The 19,708-nt window shown below is 36.5% G+C and overlaps 1 protein-coding gene across 1 annotated transcript; it reads right to left on the reverse strand.

Annotated features, from left to right (window-relative positions):
• Positions 1-17,396: 17,396 nt before the first annotated feature.
• LOC140245905 (uncharacterized) lies at positions 17,397-19,688 on the reverse strand. The gene is made up of 3 exons (XM_072325382.1): positions 19,479-19,688; positions 18,526-18,620; positions 17,397-17,556 (listed from the first exon to the last, which is right to left on the reverse strand). Exons 1-3 carry the CDS (start codon positions 19,686-19,688, stop codon positions 17,397-17,399), a joined length of 465 nt encoding a protein of 154 aa, XP_072181483.1.
• Between the last annotated feature and the right edge of the window lie 20 nt (positions 19,689-19,708).

Raw genomic sequence — 19,708 nt, forward strand, 5'->3', positions numbered from 1 at the left:
GCAATATGTAACAGCGTGGAAAGTACATAATTACACATTCTTATTGTTATTCTTCTGTAATTCATTATAATAAACATTTCCATAAACCAGATATAATTAGTAGGAAACAAGCATAACCATTTTCATAAGCCAGATTTAAAAAAAGAAAACAAGTGGTTGGTACATAAGAGGGGGTCATAGGATGCCAGATGTTGAGTATTTTGGTATGTCATTAAAACTGACATGGATTCGAAGAATTGTTTTAGGAACATGTAATGATGTCAGTCAATTAATGCAGTCATTTATAACAAAGCCATTTGAATAAGGGTTTGACGATGAACATTTTGCAACTTTATCCCATGAAGTTGCAAATCCATTTTTGAAAGATGTATTTTATGCCATGTCCCTATCATGTCGTGCAGAGGGATCTGATTTCTTAACTTACCCATTGTGGATAAATAGTTTTATTCAAATCGGGCAGAAAACTGTATTTTTCAAATCTTGGCATGAAAAAGGTATCAGGCATATCAACGATTTGGTTGATAACAAGGGAAATTTGTTGACCTTTGAAGAATGTGAACGGAAATTTTGTTGTAAACTTGATTACCTGTCATATTATTCGGTAAGTCAAATAATTAAGTGTTGGTAGGGCGGTTATTTTCAAAGATGTACATTAAAAATAAAATGTATATCCGTTATTGCCGTCACGTAATAAAATACTACTGCAAGAATTTATAGGATGTAGGTATATTTATAAAGCTCTTCTTGGAAAAACAAATGTTTGCCTTTGATATGTTCTAAATGGGAAAAACATTTGGATAGTCCCCCTGATACTGTAATAATGGAAAAGTATCACATTATGATATTTCGTTTCACTCTGGACATTGGGTTGAGATATTTTCAGTATAAAATAGTAAATAGGATTTTGTTTTTAAATAAGGAACTGCATAAGAGTAGTGATAAATGCTCGTTTTGTAAAGAAGAGTGGAAAGATATTGTACATTTCTTTTATGAATGTGAAACTAGTAAGTCAATTTGGAGTGAAAATGAAAATGGATAAATCAAGGTTCTAGAGCACAGATAAAGTTTAGTCTGGAAAATATTAATTTTAGTTTAAAAGAAAAAAGAAACGACGCTCTAGATTGTGTTGTGATTTTGATTAAGCAACAACTGTTTGTACAAAAGTTAAAAACCAAGTCCCTAGGTTTAACTCTGTGAAGAAAAAAAAAATATTGAATATTATGCAGATAGAGATATTATTCTGTATCGGGTACTCGCAACAAGTTCAGTTTAAAGTGGCAGTCACTCCAACATTTGTTCGTGTAAATGTTTACGAGAGAAATGTTTAAAAAAAGAGATTATGGTTGAATGTTTTGAGTTGTACTATGTTGACATGGAGATAATAAAATTGTCCATGAAGGGCTAAAAAGTTTTGGGGGAAAAAAAACAAACATTTCCAACCCATTATTGCTGCTGATGTTTTCTTTGTTACTCACGATCAACCTCATTATCATACAACTTAATTTTTAATTCGCTCAATAAAAACACAACGAAAAACAAAAACAAGACAAAGAAAAATACCTACTAAGAATCTGTTGCATGGTAGAGAGAGAGAGATGCGTGAAAAAAAAAGTTAGTCTGATAAGAAAGAGTAAAATATTAAGAGTTCAACGCTAAGACTTTGATCGAAATTGGTTGAATAATAAGGAAGTTATGACATTTTTAAGCTCTTGAACGGTCAATATGAATATGCAGATGGCAAAGTTTTCAATTTTCAAGTTCAATTTTATTTTCGTATTTCTCGATGAAAAATACATGATATATAACAAAATATGATAATACATTTCCAGCTTGGATACATATATAAAGAAATAGGAATACAAACATAATACATAGCGGTCGATGTGTCATTTTCAATCAAAGTAAAGGATGCAAAGAGAAATACGATGGAACCTACTAAAAAGCAAAGCTTGTTGAGTGTAGGTCCCAACAAGCGGCCTAGTGTGGGGTACGGATGAGGAGCACGGGTACAATTAAAGACCAAAAGTAAGGATAAACAAAAGAGAATGACTATTAATACCCGGGGATACAAAAGATTCTTCTCACATATATGTATGTGTGTGATAAAATGAGAACAAGTAACCACATGCTGCACACTATAGCAGTTGCTCAAATAGCAATTTTGACATGGGAGTGATAGTGTGAATACGACATAAATATAGGTTTTAAATATTCCGGCTTCCATAGACACGGGGAAAGATTCGAAAAATGGAAAACATGAATCAGTTGCAATTCCTATATGTGATATACCAGCCAGCTGCAATGCCGCATAAAAAAAGGAAAGAAAGAAAGAAGGGGGAACTTTGGACGCTATGCGACACGACCGAAGATCTTACTAGAAGTGGAAGGAAAAACACCGATGGGCAGGAATTTGAGAGAGCATGTAACTAAATGTATATATGCATAAGTCTGTTCACATGGCAACAATCGAGTAGTATAACAGAACAGCCATGAGCATAATAAAAGGAATGTTAGTGCACTTGTGTGTTGTAGCTATTCAATACATGCTGTCTGAGTTTACGCTTAAGGATGATAATGACACACAGCTTGTAACCTCTGTTGGGAGATCATTCCAATATTTTGGACCTGTATACATAATTGTGTTTTTAGCGAAAATTGTTCGAGTACGTGGAAGGCCATAAGCGTCACTCTGGCGAGTTGGATAGTGGTGGACAGAATTGTTTCTAATGAACATCTGTAAAAAAAAAAAAAAAAAAAAAAAAAAAAAAAAAAAAAAAAAATCAGGAAGATCTTTTGAGGAAAATTTATACATAAGAATACCTAAGTTATAATCAAACAAGTCTATCAATATTATAATCTTATTTTTTTGAAATAAGGCGTTTGTGTGAGATAAATACCCAGCATGAATAATAGTTCTGATCGCTCGCTTTTGAAGAAGAAAAAGCGAATCCAGCAAGTATTTGGATGCGTTACCCCACGTAAGAATTCCATAGTTAAGATATGGGGAAATCATGGTTGAATATACAATCTGCAAAATATGGTTGGGCAAAAAATTTTTCAGTTTGTTTAGGATTCCTGTGTTTCGTGACAAAATTTTGCTTAAAAAAATAAAATGAGTTTTCCAGGAGAGGTCGCTATCGATGTAAAGTCCTAAAAACTCGGTAATATCTACTCGGGTTAGATTAACATCAATAATCTTAACATCATCAGGAATAACTTGCAGGGAATTGCTAAATAACATATGATATGTTTTATCAACATTTAATGATAACTTGTTAGCGTAAATCCAGGACTGAACAGATTTCAATTCATTATTCATTATGCTTACAAGGGTAGTGGGATTACGGTGAGACAGAAATAAATTTGTATCATCAGCGAAACAAATAAAAGAAAGAATCTGTGACGAATTTTGGAGATCGTTGATGTACAGTATGAATAAAAGTGGGCCAAGAAGAGAACCCTGGGGGACACCGCAAGAAGTTGACGTCATACTTGACTAATAATCATTTATGTAAACAAATTGTTTTCTGTTTGTGAGATAGTCTTTAAACCACTCTATAGCCCTCCCACGGATACCGTAATGGCTTAACTTATAAAGCAAAATGTAATGGTTAATGGTATCAAAAGCCTTCGAAAAATCGAGAAAAACACCGATGGTGTGGGAAGCATCATCTAAAGCATGAGCTACTTTATCAATGAAGGCTAATAATGCGTGAGTTGTGTTATGTACAGGAGTAAAGTGAGCATGTCATCCCCCACAACTTGCCATATAGTTTGTACATAAAATTTTGACATTTCCAGTTTTTAATTCAAACGCAATTATGCCCGAGACTTAAATCATGGTATTTCTAACTGATCATTATTTTGAAGTAATTCAACCACGAATAACATCATGTTTCATACTTCAATGACAGAAATATTGAATTTTCGTCATTTTTTGGTACACGATTAATGGAAAATTGTGAGAGAATAATATGATTAGCTCACTCATTTGCATATTCATATTAGTAGAGCAGATAAGCCCTCAAAATCACGTGAATTGTGCAAAATTTGACTAAAGCATGAAACTTTCACCAGTGTTAGTACATACCATAAGATTTATTTTAAGATCGGGAGGTAAGTCTGATTTGACCTCTGATGACCTCCAGAGGTCAATGTACTTTAGATATCAGAAAATCAATGTTTTTAGACATTTGCAAATGATATATGTGGTTATGTTGCACTAAACATGCATTTATACTACAGAGAAATCATTTCCAGATTCAACAGAGCACTGACAGGTTTTTACCTTTGACCTCTGATGACCTCCAGAGGTCAATGAACTTTAAATATCAAAATATTGATGTTTTTAGACATTTGTGAATGATATATGTGGTTATGATTCACTAAACAGGCATCTATACTTCAGGGAAACCATTTTCTGATTCCACAGAGTATTGACAGGTTTTAACCTTTGACCTCTGATGACCTTTGGAGGTCAATGACCTCAAAATATTATATTGATCTGTGATGTCATTGGTTAATGGTAACCATTGTTAAGATGTACAAAACAAGCATATCTGTCTTACAATGAAATTGTCTTCATATTCTAAAGAGCAGACAGGTTTCTACCTTTGACCTCTGATGACCTTGAGAGGTCAATGACCTCAGAATATCAGAATATTGAAGTATGACATCATTGGTGAAAGGTCAAACATGGTAAAGATGTACAAAACAAGCATATCTGTGTACAATGACATCGTCTTCATATTCCAAGGCACACAGACGAGTTTCTGCCTTTGACCTCTGATGATCTCGAGAGGTCAATGACCTCAAATTATCAGAATAGTTTGGCATCATCAATGGTAAACATGATGATGTTTTAGAGAGCACTCGTAGGCCATGTTTATTAACGAGCCATTACCGTTCACCTATGAAAATCACACAAGGTCAAATACCTCGAATGAAATGTGAGGATGTTAATATTGATATTGCGATAGTTAATAGTTAATAATTGTTTATAATGTAGGGCTTACAAACCATGCATTTCTGTTACCAACAAAGTGGCTACTCATTCCGCAGAACTTTTCAGGTAATTATCTAAGTCGGGTATGTGCACAGAGCAAGGGTGTCGAGCTGTTTTCACGTGGGGGGGGAACTTGGAAAATATTAAAGCATAAGTTCATGGTGCAAAGGAATGAAGCGGAGGGGGAGGATGTGGGTGGGGGATAGGAATTTTTGCAGGTTTAGACCTGAAATCAGTGATTCAGTGTAGCTCTTGTTTAATGTGTGCGTCATCACTTATACGGAAGTTGATGGGGTGTGGGCGCATCTCACCTACCCTCCTCCCAAAGACGAAGTTTTTTTTTTGTTTTAAGAATCTGATGCATACGTTTTGGGGAATATTTGGAAAATTATGGATCACCAAGGTGTACCAAGTCTATATGGATGGGAACCCAGCAAGCGCAGCGTCGGCGAGGGTAGGGTATTCCACTCCCATTCGACAGAGCTCTTGTATTTTGAGAAATGAGATTCAACGACCTGGCACACAGGCACTTTTGAAGGAATACCTCGAAATTGTATCAAAAAGGTGTAGTAAGTCAGCCATCTATGGAGGAAGACCAATCGACAGAAGGATGTGGGTGGAGGTATCCCCCTCCCACATTATGGAGCTTTGCATTCTTTTGTTTGCAATTCAATGATCTCGTGCCACTCTTGGTTGAACTACCATTTTGAAAAAAAAAAAAAAGTCCATACCCAAATGTGTAGCCATAATCAATGCATGGAGGAGAGGTTGATACAGCGAGAGGAGGGTATGAAAGGGGCTGTCCCCCAATCCTTCCCATGCGAGGGAGCCTTTGCAGTAAGAATAGAAATGTAAAAAAAAAAAATCTAGTATACACATTTATGATGGAATAATTGGGAAATTCAGTAAAAGGAGTGTACCAAATCTAAGGGTAGAAACCGAGGAGGGATTGTTAATTGAAAGATACACTACCCCCTCCAACAAGAGGGATTTTCTTTAATATGTCGGAACTGAAATTAAAGATCTAGTACATACTTTGTGATGATATAGAACAAAAAATGGGACAAAAGCACTGAGCGTATATGGAAGGGGACATAACGAAAGATAGTGTGGGGAAGGGGGTATGCAAAGGAGATTCTGCCTTTTAATCTGGTGCATACCATAGCTGAAATGTTCAGTGACAATTCATTTTCTGTCAAAAAAGTGAAGAAAAGAAATCTCAATCTCAGGAAATACTTGGAGGCAAAGTTTTATGTCCCCACCATTCCCCCTCCCATATTTTCTCGGGAGGCGGGGCAAATGCCTCTTGCCCTCCAAAATGAACAATCGTGCATATACAATAGGAAAGCCTTTTCATCTTTGGAATTCAAATAAAAATATCTCTTAAAAACATTTTTCATAGAATAAGGGAAATAATCATTCCCCAAAGTATGTTATATCTGTGGAAGGAACCAAGCAGGGGGAAGGAGTCTATCGAAAGGAGATATCCCCTCTCACAGAAGGGAGATTTTGCATTTCAGAATTAAATTTTAACAATCCGATGCACACTTAAAGTGAAAAACTGGGCAGTTTTCTGTCTAAAAAGCAAAAAACAAAAAACAACAAAAACTAACAATAACAAAACATAGTCCACATCTAAGAATTTAATGGGGTGGGGGTCAACTATCCTTGCCACCACCCCACCCCTCCTCCAAACTGATGCCCCGGTATGTGCATGTGTTTTATTCCACTTGTTGAAAAGAAGAGAGAGTTTTAAGAAACAATATTGTTCAGTGGTCGCTATCCCAGTCAAGTTAATTGTTTATCAATAAGGTGATTTTCTTCACCTGTATACCTTAAGATGATGTAGGCCTGGTATTTGCCTTGCACGTTATTACATCCATTTCTTTTTTAGTATTCTCGTTTATATTTTGATGTGAATGTTGTTTACTTTGCCACGATTTCATTTGTACATAGAAAAAATAATCCAAGACTGAAAATGAAACTGATACAATATTTAATGATTGACATGATGCACATATTGTGTATTTCTATAGCAATAAAAGTGAGCAATTCAAAAGGCGTGTACTCATTTCACTTACATGAACATTAGCGATGATCCTCTGACCCCTGGAGGATATTGAAAGATATGCATCAAAATGTAAGAATATTTATGTCTGGTCTCATTGGTTTGTAATGGCCAGCTGTTATGAAATAATAATTATATTCCAAAAAAATGCATTTTGTGTGTGTGTGTGTGTGTGTGTCCAAAATTGTATGCAGAGTATTCCACACACAGTTCAATTTTGACTTCCATCTAGGACAATGAGCGGTTACTTTTTTCTCAACTTCACTGTAATATCAAAATCTATTGAAAAAACACGATGGCGGCTGGGTCTAACACATTATCATTCCTTTTCGTTGGAGATCCATGCGGGATGGTCAAAACAAACATAAAAAATAGATATCTCAGACCTAATTGTTATAACAAAGCATCATATCCTCATATACCCAACCCAACCCTCTATGCCCAGACAATGTAAACCACCCCATGGACTTACTTGGAGCTTTAGAATATCCTTTGTCAACAGAGAGAGACATCCAAACCTTTGCAGTGCCGACTAAGATCTGCCATGGAACTGATTGGTATTGGCTCTGCATCATTGACAGCAGATCTCATTTCCTATTCTCCTTCTTCTTCTTCTTCTTCATTATACTGTGTAATCTTGTAATATTCTGCCATGGAGCCTTTTCTTAATTGGTTAAAGAAGGTATCCAAAGAGCTATATGAAGCAAAAAACAACAAACAAATGCAAAAACAAAAAGAGAGACATATGTATCTTTAATAACAGAGCTGAATATTGAGTATCTCTCTCCTGAAGTGTTTTAAAGAGATACAAGAGACAGTGGCCGAGAGTAGCCGCCACCTTTTTTGGGAGTAGGCCTACTTTGTGTTCTTGCAAATGATGCCTGACATTTTTGGTCATTTGCCCTTTTTGAAGAATGCAGCAATAGAGCCACAACTTCCTGCGGAGTGAATATTGTGGGGTTCTTGATGCAGAACATCATCGCTGAATTTGCCTGAGCTGTACTTTCTTACAGGGATTGCCATTGTAGTTTTGTTTTGTTTTGCTTTGTTTTGTTTTTCAAGTGTGGCTGTAACACTGCTTGTTTTGCATATGATGGTCATTGCAGTTAAAGAGTGCATATCTTCTCTGGATCATTCCAAACTTCATGATGTTTCACCTGGGTGAATGGATCCCAGATGATGCATGCATATTCCAGGACAGTCCTGAGCGGCATGGAGTAGCAAAACACCTGAACTTTATGATACTCGTATCTTCGTCTGGAGAGAGTCTTTGGTTGAAGTATAACCTTTTTAAACTGCTGTGGCGATTTGATTCCAGCTGAGCCTCCTATTGGAACTCCAAAATATTTTGCACAATCCGCTTTCTCCATGGTTTGCCATGAATGCTTATCTATTCCCTGGGTAGGTCTCGGATGGCAATAGCTAGTTGCAATACACAGGATTGCTTCATGTGGAATGCATGTTGGGCCTCACAGTATGTCGAAGTTTTCAAGATGGTCCATGATGTCGCAGCTGTGGACTGTATACTCCAGGACCATGAGTCATTCATCGCAGTCATACTGTAACAACCCACCAGCTTTACACTGGCCAATACAGGCCCACCAGCTGGAAACTATGCAAATATTACCCATGAGCTTGACACTTAGGCAAACCAGTCCCATAATGAGTCCGACAAATGGGGGAAAAGATCTATGAGACTTACACTGAATAGATTAAACACTCTGTATATCAGTCTCGTGGGCCTTGTTTTCCTCGAGTGTCGAGATAATGGCCATATTTGCCTATATTTGCTAGTCTACATAACTAACCCAAACATAACAGTTGTATTTGAGGTCACTGCCATCACTCAAGAAACTTAAGCTTATTTCTGAAGTAATTGACCTCTCACATTTCAGAGACCTGTTACTATAAACCAATGCTCTGTGGAATATGCATACATACTTTGATCAAAACATCAGTGCGTGATTTGTACATGATTAAGCATTTACGATTACACCAATGAAGCCAAACATCAATACAGGTAAGCCTACACATGTGACCTCAGTGACCTCTCATTGTCCTGAGAGGTCAAAGTTGGATATAATGCACAGGCTAACGACCAATGTTCCATGGAATGACAAGATTCTTCTATAATAGCATAAATGATTGTACATCGGGTATTACAAAGTTGACCATTGACTATACATAGAATATCAATATTCTGATATTTTGAGGTCATTGACCTGTCACCTTCCTCAGAGGTCAAAGGTAGAGACACGTGAGTAATTTCTCTTGCTCTGTGGAATAGGAAAACAATTCAATTGTAATACAAATGAATATAACATCTAAATCATGTTTGTCATCAACCAATTGCACCAAATATCATGTTCTGACATTTTGAGGTCATTGGCCTCATCATAGGTCATCTGAGGTCATCAGAGGTCAAAGGTAGAAATCTGACTCGAAAGGCTCAGTGGAACATTGAGGCAATTCCTCTTACAAGAATTAGTTTTTAGTACATAATTATCGTGTTTCAGTTATGAGTGACGCATTAAAATATCAATTTTCTGACATTTTGAGGTCATTGACCTCTGAAGGTCATCAGAGGTCAAAGATAGAAACCTGTCAGGGCTCTGTGGAATATAAAGACAATTTCACTGTGACAAAAATTAAGTTTTAGTACATCATTACTGTGTTTTATCATTAACCAATGATGCAAAATATCAATTTTCTGACATTTTGAGGTCATTGACCTCTGGAGGTCATCAGAGGTCAAAGGTAGAAACCTGTCAGGGCTCTGTGGAACATAAAGACAATTTCACTGTGACAAATATTAAGTTTTAGTACATCATTACTGTGTTTATCATTAACCAATGACGCAAAATATCAATTTTCTTAGATTTTGAGGTCATTGACCTCTAGAGGTCATCAGAGGTCAATTCAGACTTACCTCCCGATCTTAAAATTAATCTTATAGCATGTACTAACAATGGTGAAAGTTTCATGCTTTAGTCAAATTTTGCACAATTCTTCGGCTTATCTGCTCTACTATATCCACTGTACGTGAACTGTTTTGAAAACTTCAAAATGTCATAACATCCATAATTATTTTTCCTCGTGTATTGATCTCTTCTCGTTTAGATTTTGGTAACGTCCTTCTCTTTGGTTTGCCTCACAGTCAGCTGCCACAATTGCAAAAAGTCCAAAACTGAAGTACCAAAATAAACTCATATTGCTCCTGTACTTAAATCTCTCCACCGGCTACTTGCTGTACCGCATTCAATTAAAGCTGTTATTTTTTGGCTATGATTTGATTGTTCCACAGTACAATGCTTCTCTATTATAATAGTACACTCCATGCAGTAAAATCACTCCTTTCTTGTAAACTGGCTTCCTCTTTGTTCCAAAAACAAAAACGTGTCGGGTGTCAGGTCTTTTGTTCACGCTAGATCCTCTCTGAAACAAGCTCTCTTTGCACATTTTGTGCTATCTCCTCAGTAGATTCCTTTAAGACAGCACTGAAAACATATACTTATCTCATTATGACACTGCATCACAAAACCAATAAAAAGTCGCCACACATGGATTTTTAGTCGAGGGCAGATTCTGAAAGAGCAGACTCTAAGCATTAAAATGATGTATAACTCAATCCAAATGGACTCCCCTAACCTACCTAAATACTGGATAGAAAGCATGCACTCTGGAATAGTGTAAACTGAATTAGAAAAGAGGCTCTGAAGTACAGGGTCTATTCAAGCGCTTAATCTTTCACCAAGCCGCCCGCTAGCTGTGCGATGAAAGGGACAAAACACAGGATATGTCAACCACCGGAGGAACAACAATGAAGGGAATATCAGATTAAGCTGAAATTGAACATGTTCTATTAACACATTCTGTCCATGATTTATGAAAAATTTCAAAGCAGTTAGCCTCATCCTTTCAAAAGCTATTAGACTTGAAAGTGAAGAGTGTACAAAGGATTTCAAGAAATGAAAAGGGACTTCTAATACATACCTGATCATTCTACTCTCCTCCAAATAGAGGTTGTAGGAAAACTTCAGAAAACACACTTTCCCATTTGTGTTATGATCCCAAACTAAAGAATAACGTAGAAGAAAGAAAGTTCTTTCAGAAAATATGAAAAACTCAAGATTGACTTGGTTGACCCATTTCACGTTTTTTAAGTCCTCACGTAAAATCAAGGGGTGCGACGTTTTGTTTTGTGTTGCACGGTTATATATAACAAAATTTATGATTAGTCAATAACTTTATTCTTTCTCTCTTTCTTTCTCTCTCTCTCATGCTGTGAGATTTTCGTGCCCTTTGATCACTCAGACTGAGTGGTAAAGGGCATTGTAAATAACCCCTATTATTATTGTTATAGCTGTTGTTATCATTATAATTATCATTATTACTATTACTACTACGACGACGACGAAGACGGCGACTACTACTACTACTACTACTACTACTACTACTACTACTACTGCTGCTACTAGTTACACATATTGCTATCATTAGCATTATATGCCCAACGAGCAAATTAGCACCACAAGGGTTTTGCCACCTCAGGTGGTAGTTCTACGATTACCTGGCCTTGCCTAACTTATGGACTATAGGTGCATAGACTAGCCGAAGATACAAAAATATGCGCATATTGAAAACATTTTTAAATAGATCATAGATATCAATCTTCCACACTCCTGTAACAAAATATGCATTCTCTTTCGAAGAAGAGCGGGAAAGATTCTCAGGAGTCTATTTCGAGTATATACACATTTTGCGTATTATTTTGAATTTGACACACAAAGACACCGAAGAGCAAGGTTTTAGCTTTGAGTTTCTGTACGCCTCAATGACAAAAAGGCAAGGGCAGGCCTACACTGCGAGGTTGAACAGACACACACGGCGACAGAAGATTAGGGTGGGCACAGCCAGTGGGTTCGTTACCTGAATTCCAATGATCTACATTGTATATGTGAAATCCCACATTAAATACAAAAACAAACGACTAAAGGGAAATGACCTACTCTAATGACTGAATGATATTACTTTGACAACGACAACCTGTAAGCTATGAACCCAGAGCATGCTAATTTTGAATAACTTGACGTTTTTAGCACAATTTTAATATACCACATTCACAATGGGTATAGGAACGAAGTCTTGAGGATATATCAGGCAGGAAAAAGAACTAAAAGAGAAGGCCCTATAACATTAAGAGAAGAAAAAAAAAACTTTATATATTTTTGAGATTTCAGTCAAGGAAATTGTAAACAGTTTTATACTTACCTTTACCTCGAAATTTCCTTAGAGACACTTGTACGGTGTAGCATAGTAAGGCTGGACCAGCCACTCAACAAACTTATGCATATCGCTTATAGCGCCTACGGATAAGAGTGTGGGCATGGTGGGTATCGCGAAACAGCGAAGCGTTCACGGGGATTTCCCACCGTGGGCAATTTAAATCATGTATTGTTTTGGCAAGCGGGTTTACGTCATTCAAATTCATGAAATTCTTTTACGTCAGCCAGTTATCATAATGTACTGAAAATACTTGTTATAGTATATGTACACGTGTGCACGCGTGTGCTCCATGTATTGAACAATGCCGGTATTGATCGAGTTGTTGCACAGTAGCATGGCTACTTCAAGCAAGATATTTTACTATTATGTGCATTATCATAATGACTATGACTGCATGGTGGGTGAATGTATCGGGGCGCCATGACTGAATGCTATCCATGAATGACAGGCACGGCTGCAAAGCGAAAAAAAAAAAAAAAAAAAAAAAAAACATGCTGAATCATCAGCTCGGCTACGGCTCCGTATGGGTCGTGACCGGCTATAGAGCTGCTATGGACAGGTTAAAGTCTACCACGGGATGCAAAATTGGTGGCCGCTGGAAGCGTTAAGACAGGTGGCTGCTATACACAGGGTATATAACATGGCATTTTCTCTTGGGGATTTTTCAGTGGCCGCTATAGACAAGTGGTCGCTAAGGTAGGTTTGATTGTATATATATACATGTAAATATAATGCAAGAGATCAATCCTGACCAAAATCATATTGCATTATTTTCTTCATATTTTATATGAGTATGTTCAATAATTGTACAAAAAATTATCAACAGTTATGACGATCCAGCTTTATATATTGTAACAATTCTGTCAACAGATCATGAGTTTGTTGTGTATATCCGCACACTGATGTGAGGCAAGACGCCCCACAAACTTACCACTTATACCCTGGGTGATATCACGCTACCATTATTGTTACCAGCATACCTGATCCGAAAGTAGACATAATTCAGAAATTGCCTATTATTATATTTTATTATTAATTTCCGAATGTATTATGTGCTGACCTAGATAATATCAAATCGGCAGCATAGTAATAAGCATATATGCTGACCTAGATAGCATTAAATCGGCAACATATGACAGTAATTACTATGTAATAACTAATTATCTTATTGTGTTTAAAATTATGGTAAAGTATGATTATTGTATACTTCGGAAGTGTTATACAAGAATTGAATTTATTTTGTATGCTACACAATATACATTTTTCTGTTGACGAGATGATGTTGGATTCCATTTCCGTGTTGAAGAATTTGATTGATTTCTGCAAAGGTAATATTTCAGAAGAATTATATGACACATCATCATCTCATCAAATTAAATGATATTGCACTGTCGCTGCGCGGTTAATCTGCGATGGAGCAACGTGGAATGGAATTGAATGGAATGGAATCAGCTGCTATGGTAACAGCCGGATTTTTTTTCACAAGGTAATTGAAGGAATAATATGAATTGCGTAATTTTGGATTATTTAACTTTTTGATTTTGAAATTTGAGCTTAAACGGAGAAAAAATCGAGCTCAATGCAGCATCGTTTGTCACAATCACGAAGAATTAGACTCATCTATGCGTAGATATAATGAGTACAGCAGCTGTTGTTTCCCTAATATCTTAATATAATGATCGTAATGACAATAACAATAGTAATCACGATGACAATGATGTCAGTTTATCAGCTTATGGTCTTCTTATACAAAATTGCCTCTTCAGTGTTGGCAGTGGTTGTTCTGGTGGTCCTGTTACCTCTATTAATGAATACTAATATTCATACGCCCGAGACAAAATGGACACTGAGAGAGAGAGAGAGAGAGAGAGAGAGAGAGAGAGAGAGAGAGAGAGAGAAAGTAACTTGTCCAAGTATGCATTTGGGGCAGGATTTGAACTCATGCCTTCCTGTTAAGAGTATCAAAGGCAGCATCAAATTTCTTGTCAATGCTGAAATAAGCCTTGTTTCAGATATAATCTCGAACTTTAGGAACTTTTGGGTTGGGACATCTTAATGCTGCAGAACTGTCTTCTACAACTGAAACAGCACAGATATTGCTTGCAAGGGGGTTTGTATTCGGCTACAGTAAGACTGATGTTCTTTAGTTTAAGAGCGAATGATTACTGAAGGTACCCGGGCAATCATTATAAGAGACTTACCAGGAAAAGTTAGTAATGAAGAACAGTTCAACCAAATATAATAACCTCAATATACTGCTGTTTATCTTCCTAGCTTAATTGAACAATGTGAAAGAATTTCCTCGGTACACTTATCTAAAGATCATTATTGTTCAGAGGGGAATAGTATTCTGTAATATAGAAGATGATGTTCGGGGTGGTTGATTAGAAATGATAATAGTGATAATGAATAACACTTATATAGCGCTTAATACTGATGTTTCTAAGCGCGTTAAATAAATGATAAGAAACAGAAACGTACACATGTAAACACTTTCACACACGCACAAACACGCAAACAACCATATCATATATTATATGCATATATGTTATATATATAAAATATAATACTTATATATATATATATATACATATATAATAGGCCCTGTATAGTCTGCGAGTTGGTACCAATACAGAAGAGATGACAAAGGAGAGGAGTACGGTATTTTCAAGTCAATCAGTGATATTTATTTATACCAAATTTTCGACGCATTTATACGTCGTAAGAGAAAAGCACCACAAATTGAAATATTTGATAGATATCATAACAATGAGACAGAGATAGGATGTTTGTATATTATCATTAGTAAAGTTCTTTTTTTTTTTGAGTGCTAAGGTTTTATGATTAGGTTTACACAAGGAAAAAAGAATTTGAGATTTTTAGTTTATTGTTATTATATGATATATAAGATTTGATGGTATATGATTTGGTATTGTTAATGGATTGTTGTTATTTTTAATGAGAAAGTTAAAGTGAAGTTTTTTGGAGAAGAAATTAAGAAGGTGTAAAATGAATTAATGGGTAATGGAGTTAAAGAAAGGTATAAGAAAGATAGGACGGGTAGGTAGGGAGAGAGAAGAGAGAGAGAGGGAGGGAGAGAAAGGTTAAAGAGAACGATTTATATAGTAAAAGGTAAAGAGATGAAAAAATAGAATGAGATACAGTTGCATTATTACGATGGAAAGGTATGTTTTGAAATGAAATATTGCATGTTTTAATCTGTTTTTGTATGAATGTATTTTTTGGTCAATTTCTTTGTGATTATGTAACTGTACTTGACAAGTGTGTTTTTTTTTTACTATGTAAGATGTGTTTACATGTTTTTTTTTTCTCTATTGTCCTTTGTTTTTGCCTTGTGCCTCCTGTTTAATCCAGGACTCAACCTAGGCCTTTCATGTCACATTGTTTAGTGATATAATGATGAATGTTGAACAAAAAAAAACAAAAAAAAACATGATGAATGTGTTGTGTTATTATTGACAGGTATAATAAAGGGTTTGAAAAAACAAGTACTGTGACTTCGCTTTGTAAGTTCACTGAGTCTAACACATTTGATATGAGGCATAAACATGACTTTACCTATAACAACCGATATTCATGAAATGATTACATTAATCATAGAGGTTTACCTAATTCTAATTTTTGATAAAATTTGATCATGATAACTGGCAGAGAACACAAAAAGGGGTTAAATGTTAAATGCCCAACACGGACACTTCGAACCATAGAAATGCCTATCCATATTTTGACTGTGACAATAGGAAAATGTTTGACGGTCTTTAGCTAGACTTACTGTATGAATCGATAGTGATTCATTCCCACCGTATAAAAATGACAGCCGTTTCTGAAACATGAATATGAGATTCTCTTTCAGCTCAACAATACAAAGAAATGAGTCTTTTCTCTCTGCTGTTAGTTAAACACGAGAAAGTAAAAGTCTGTATTTATTCACTCATTAACAACAATCTAACATAGCAGTACCGTCAGAGCTCAGTATTTGTTAGTTTGTCTGAAAGTCATGGCGTTTGTGTCCACCAGATCAAATCGAATGTATGAAGTGAACAAAAAGAAAAATGGTTAGGCAATTTGCATCATTCAAGAATCAACATATCAGCATATTCTGTAATAGAGAAAAAAATCAATGTTTGAATACCATCAGGCTATGTACTGTATAAATGAAATACACCTAACCTTCAAAAGGGTCATCCACGAGATCGACATCTGCGAGTCATACAGCCCACGAGTTCGACACTGAAAAAAAAAAAAAAAAGGTTCATGTGTCATACAGCTTACGAGTTCGACACTAGGCAAATAAAGCCCATGAGTTCGACTCTAGGTATTAAAAAAGAGCCCACGTGTTCGACAGACACAACACGGGGCTTAATGTGTCGGTCTCGTGGGCCTTGTTTCCTTGGTGTCGAACTCATTGGCTGTAGACTCATGGGCTGCGTGACTCGTGGGTGTCGGTTTCGTGACGTGCACCCACTATCAAGAGCGAGTGAAAATAGTGAGAATTTCTTGAAAGACGTTACTACTGTTTATTTTGTATGACAAGTCATGATCCAGCATGAAAATTGCGTATCAATCACTAGACAAAATGTGGTCTTTCTGGAAAATTTAAGAAGTCAGTTACAATGACTTTTGTTTAGCTGCTGTTGTTGTTTTTGTTTTGCTTTGTTTTGATTTGATTTTTTTATAGGGAACGAAAAGAAGAAGCAAAACATTAAGTTGTGGTTCTATTCTACACAAGAAGCTGAAAAAAGTGAAGGTTGTTGAAAAGATTTGCCTCTAAGGAGTCCATAATAGGCTACTTGTTCCGTCCCTGCTATCATGGCTATTGATCAAAATATAGGAATGCGGATGATTCAATGCGATTCCTGCAAAGACATGAAAGAAAGAAAGAAAAAAGTTTCCTGGATCATGATGCAGGGTCTACACTGTTTGACTGATCTCAAAATTGTCACATTTCTACACACGATAATAACTATTGCTTTGTTCTATTCTGCACGAATTGCCATTATCCCTCAAAATCTCATTCTAGTTGGTGGTTGAAGACCTCTTTTTCCAGCACTGAGTTTTGCCGTATTCACATTTCTCACAGAGACTACTCTCATGCGGAGGTCCAGCTCGACGTCCGCCATCGTCGTCGTCGACGTCATCATCGTGCCTGAGCACTGGATTCCGGAATTTTTTCTCTCTGTGTATTGACGGGAAAAAGTCGTGGAAAGGGAGTGCAAACTGTGAGATGTTGTATGATGTGCAAGCAGCTGATTCTTTTTTTCTTTCTTCTTTTTTTTTTTTTTTTGGGGGGGGGGGGGTCAAACGCATGAGTTTGATACAGGCATTGTGCGCATTTGTTTATGATATATATTGTTATTGTTAAATGAAGGAATATGCCCTAGTTCCATCAGCACTTCTGTGTATTTCTTTTTTTTTTTTGCGGGGGGGGGGGCATTGTGCGCATTTGTTTATGATATATTCATTTTTTTTCATTCATTATTTTTTTTTCATTTCAAACAGAAACATATAGATATATTACAGAAATTGAATACAAAGATTTCATCATGATACAAAATAAAGGATTAGTTCACAAAATATTGTAAGTATACGGATATGTCGGAAATGGGGAGGAATGTGGAAGCAGTGTTTGTAGGGTGCATTCCCCCCCCCCCCACACGTAATACAAGAAATTATATGATCGATTGACTGATATACATAAAAAGTGGAAGAAACAAGAGAAGGTAAGACAAAAAGACCTATAACTAACCTAACTTGTAATACGAAACAAAAACCCTGAACAAATCCCTACACGAATTATATCTTTAATACAAGTGCTTTAAAATGTTCAGTCTCAGTCGAAAGATTATACCACATGATATCGTCACATCATGATAGAGTTTATTCAGTGAAATTGATTTAGGTCTCGGGAAGAGTTATCAACTTCAATATATAATGTTTTGCTCATAATATGAGTTATATGAGTTGATATAAGTTGAAGTGATATGAGTTTACATTATAAACTTATCTGCATGAAATTAAGAGTAAATGTACTTGAAAACGACATTTTTTTTTCAAGTTTATGCGCTTTTGCTGGCTTGTTGTACGTGAGGGACATCAGACCGTACCAAAGTATGTGTCAAAATGATCAACAACGCTGTTAACTTACTGCTCTATGGCCTTTTCGACGAGCGACTTGAAATCCACATCTTTAAAGGACATTACATTTGGCGTATCACACTTCTTGCACTTTTGCTTCCAGATCTGTATGAGAATAACGAATGGAAATTTAGGAGAATGACACCTCTCCAACACGTGTGATAAATGGATACCTATCACAACACTATGATATTAACAACTGAACGTGTTGAAAGCCTAAACAGGATTAATATTCCGATGTATGTTAAGAATGTATGGCCATTGATTCGTCAAACTATTGTTTTTGTTCGTGATTGTTATTACATATTATATGTCATAATAACAAGTCCTCAAATAATCAGTTAGTTTATCTTTTTACGTGTATAGATAAAGGATGTACCTTTCTCAAAATAATGTAGCGTCGTATAATAAAGGGGCAGCAATCATTTCTGGTGAGTAAAGGGTGGTAGATTAACTGCTGAGAACATGCTTTATATTTTGCCAAACTATACCAATTGGTAGTCGTGAGGTTATGATTTCAACTCCTCTTTTCAAAGCTTTCTCATGGTTTTAGTGATTTTGATGAAACTTCTTCTACTCTGTTTGCTTAGTGTGAGATTGTACTATATATCGTGAGCTATACATACCTGACAACAGGCCGTGCCGTTCATCAACAGGGTGTCGTTTATCCCCCCCCCCCCCCTCAAGTTACGGGCCTGAGACTGTGTGTCATCTTCACGAATGATTGCCCAATCAGCAGACTGCACCCAACTAACGATGCCCAAACACTTATTTCGCTGGTGTGTTACCAATGCAACTACTGTACCAAGACAACTACTATTGCGACGTATTCATTTCTTGCCCCCACACGTCAACAGCACGTTGAGACAGACTGTACCCCTAACGTACAGAAATTTACAAACAAGTTCAAGTTAACTATGGAATGCATTTTGAGAGTAAAGGATTTAAATGTTTGCCACTTACTTTGTGCACAGTCTGCCTCTTTAAGTCAATGACGACATGAGCTCGGTAGCTACTCCAGTTCCGCGCGCATCCACTGCAATGCCCCACTGCGAATCCACGGACCCCCTGCCTGGCTGTCTTCTCGGGAATCTCATCGGGAAATGCTTCCTCCGTTGCCATCACGTCTCTGATCGCATCAGAATATTGGCTGTACTCTTCCACCTCTGCCATGGCTAGTGCCCAAACTCTGG

Source organism: Diadema setosum, unplaced genomic scaffold (assembly GCF_964275005.1).
Source record: "Diadema setosum unplaced genomic scaffold, eeDiaSeto1 scaffold_57, whole genome shotgun sequence".
Classification (NCBI taxonomy): Eukaryota; Metazoa; Echinodermata; class Echinoidea; order Diadematoida; family Diadematidae; genus Diadema; species Diadema setosum.

Bases quoted from the DNA above. Each gene is read 5' to 3' on its own strand.
- LOC140245905 (XM_072325382.1), bottom strand. From the start codon at position 19,688: ATGGCAGAGGTGGAAGAGTACAGCCAATATTCTGATGCGATCAGAGAC. The intron at 18,621-19,478 runs GTAAGTGGCAAA...ATTCTCATACAG, and splicing joins AGAGGCAGACTGTGCACAAA to ATCTGGAAGCAAAAGTGCAA. The intron at 17,557-18,525 runs GTAAGTTAACAG...GTCAATACACAG, and splicing joins GTCGAAAAGGCCATAGAGCA to AGAGAAAAAATTCCGGAATC.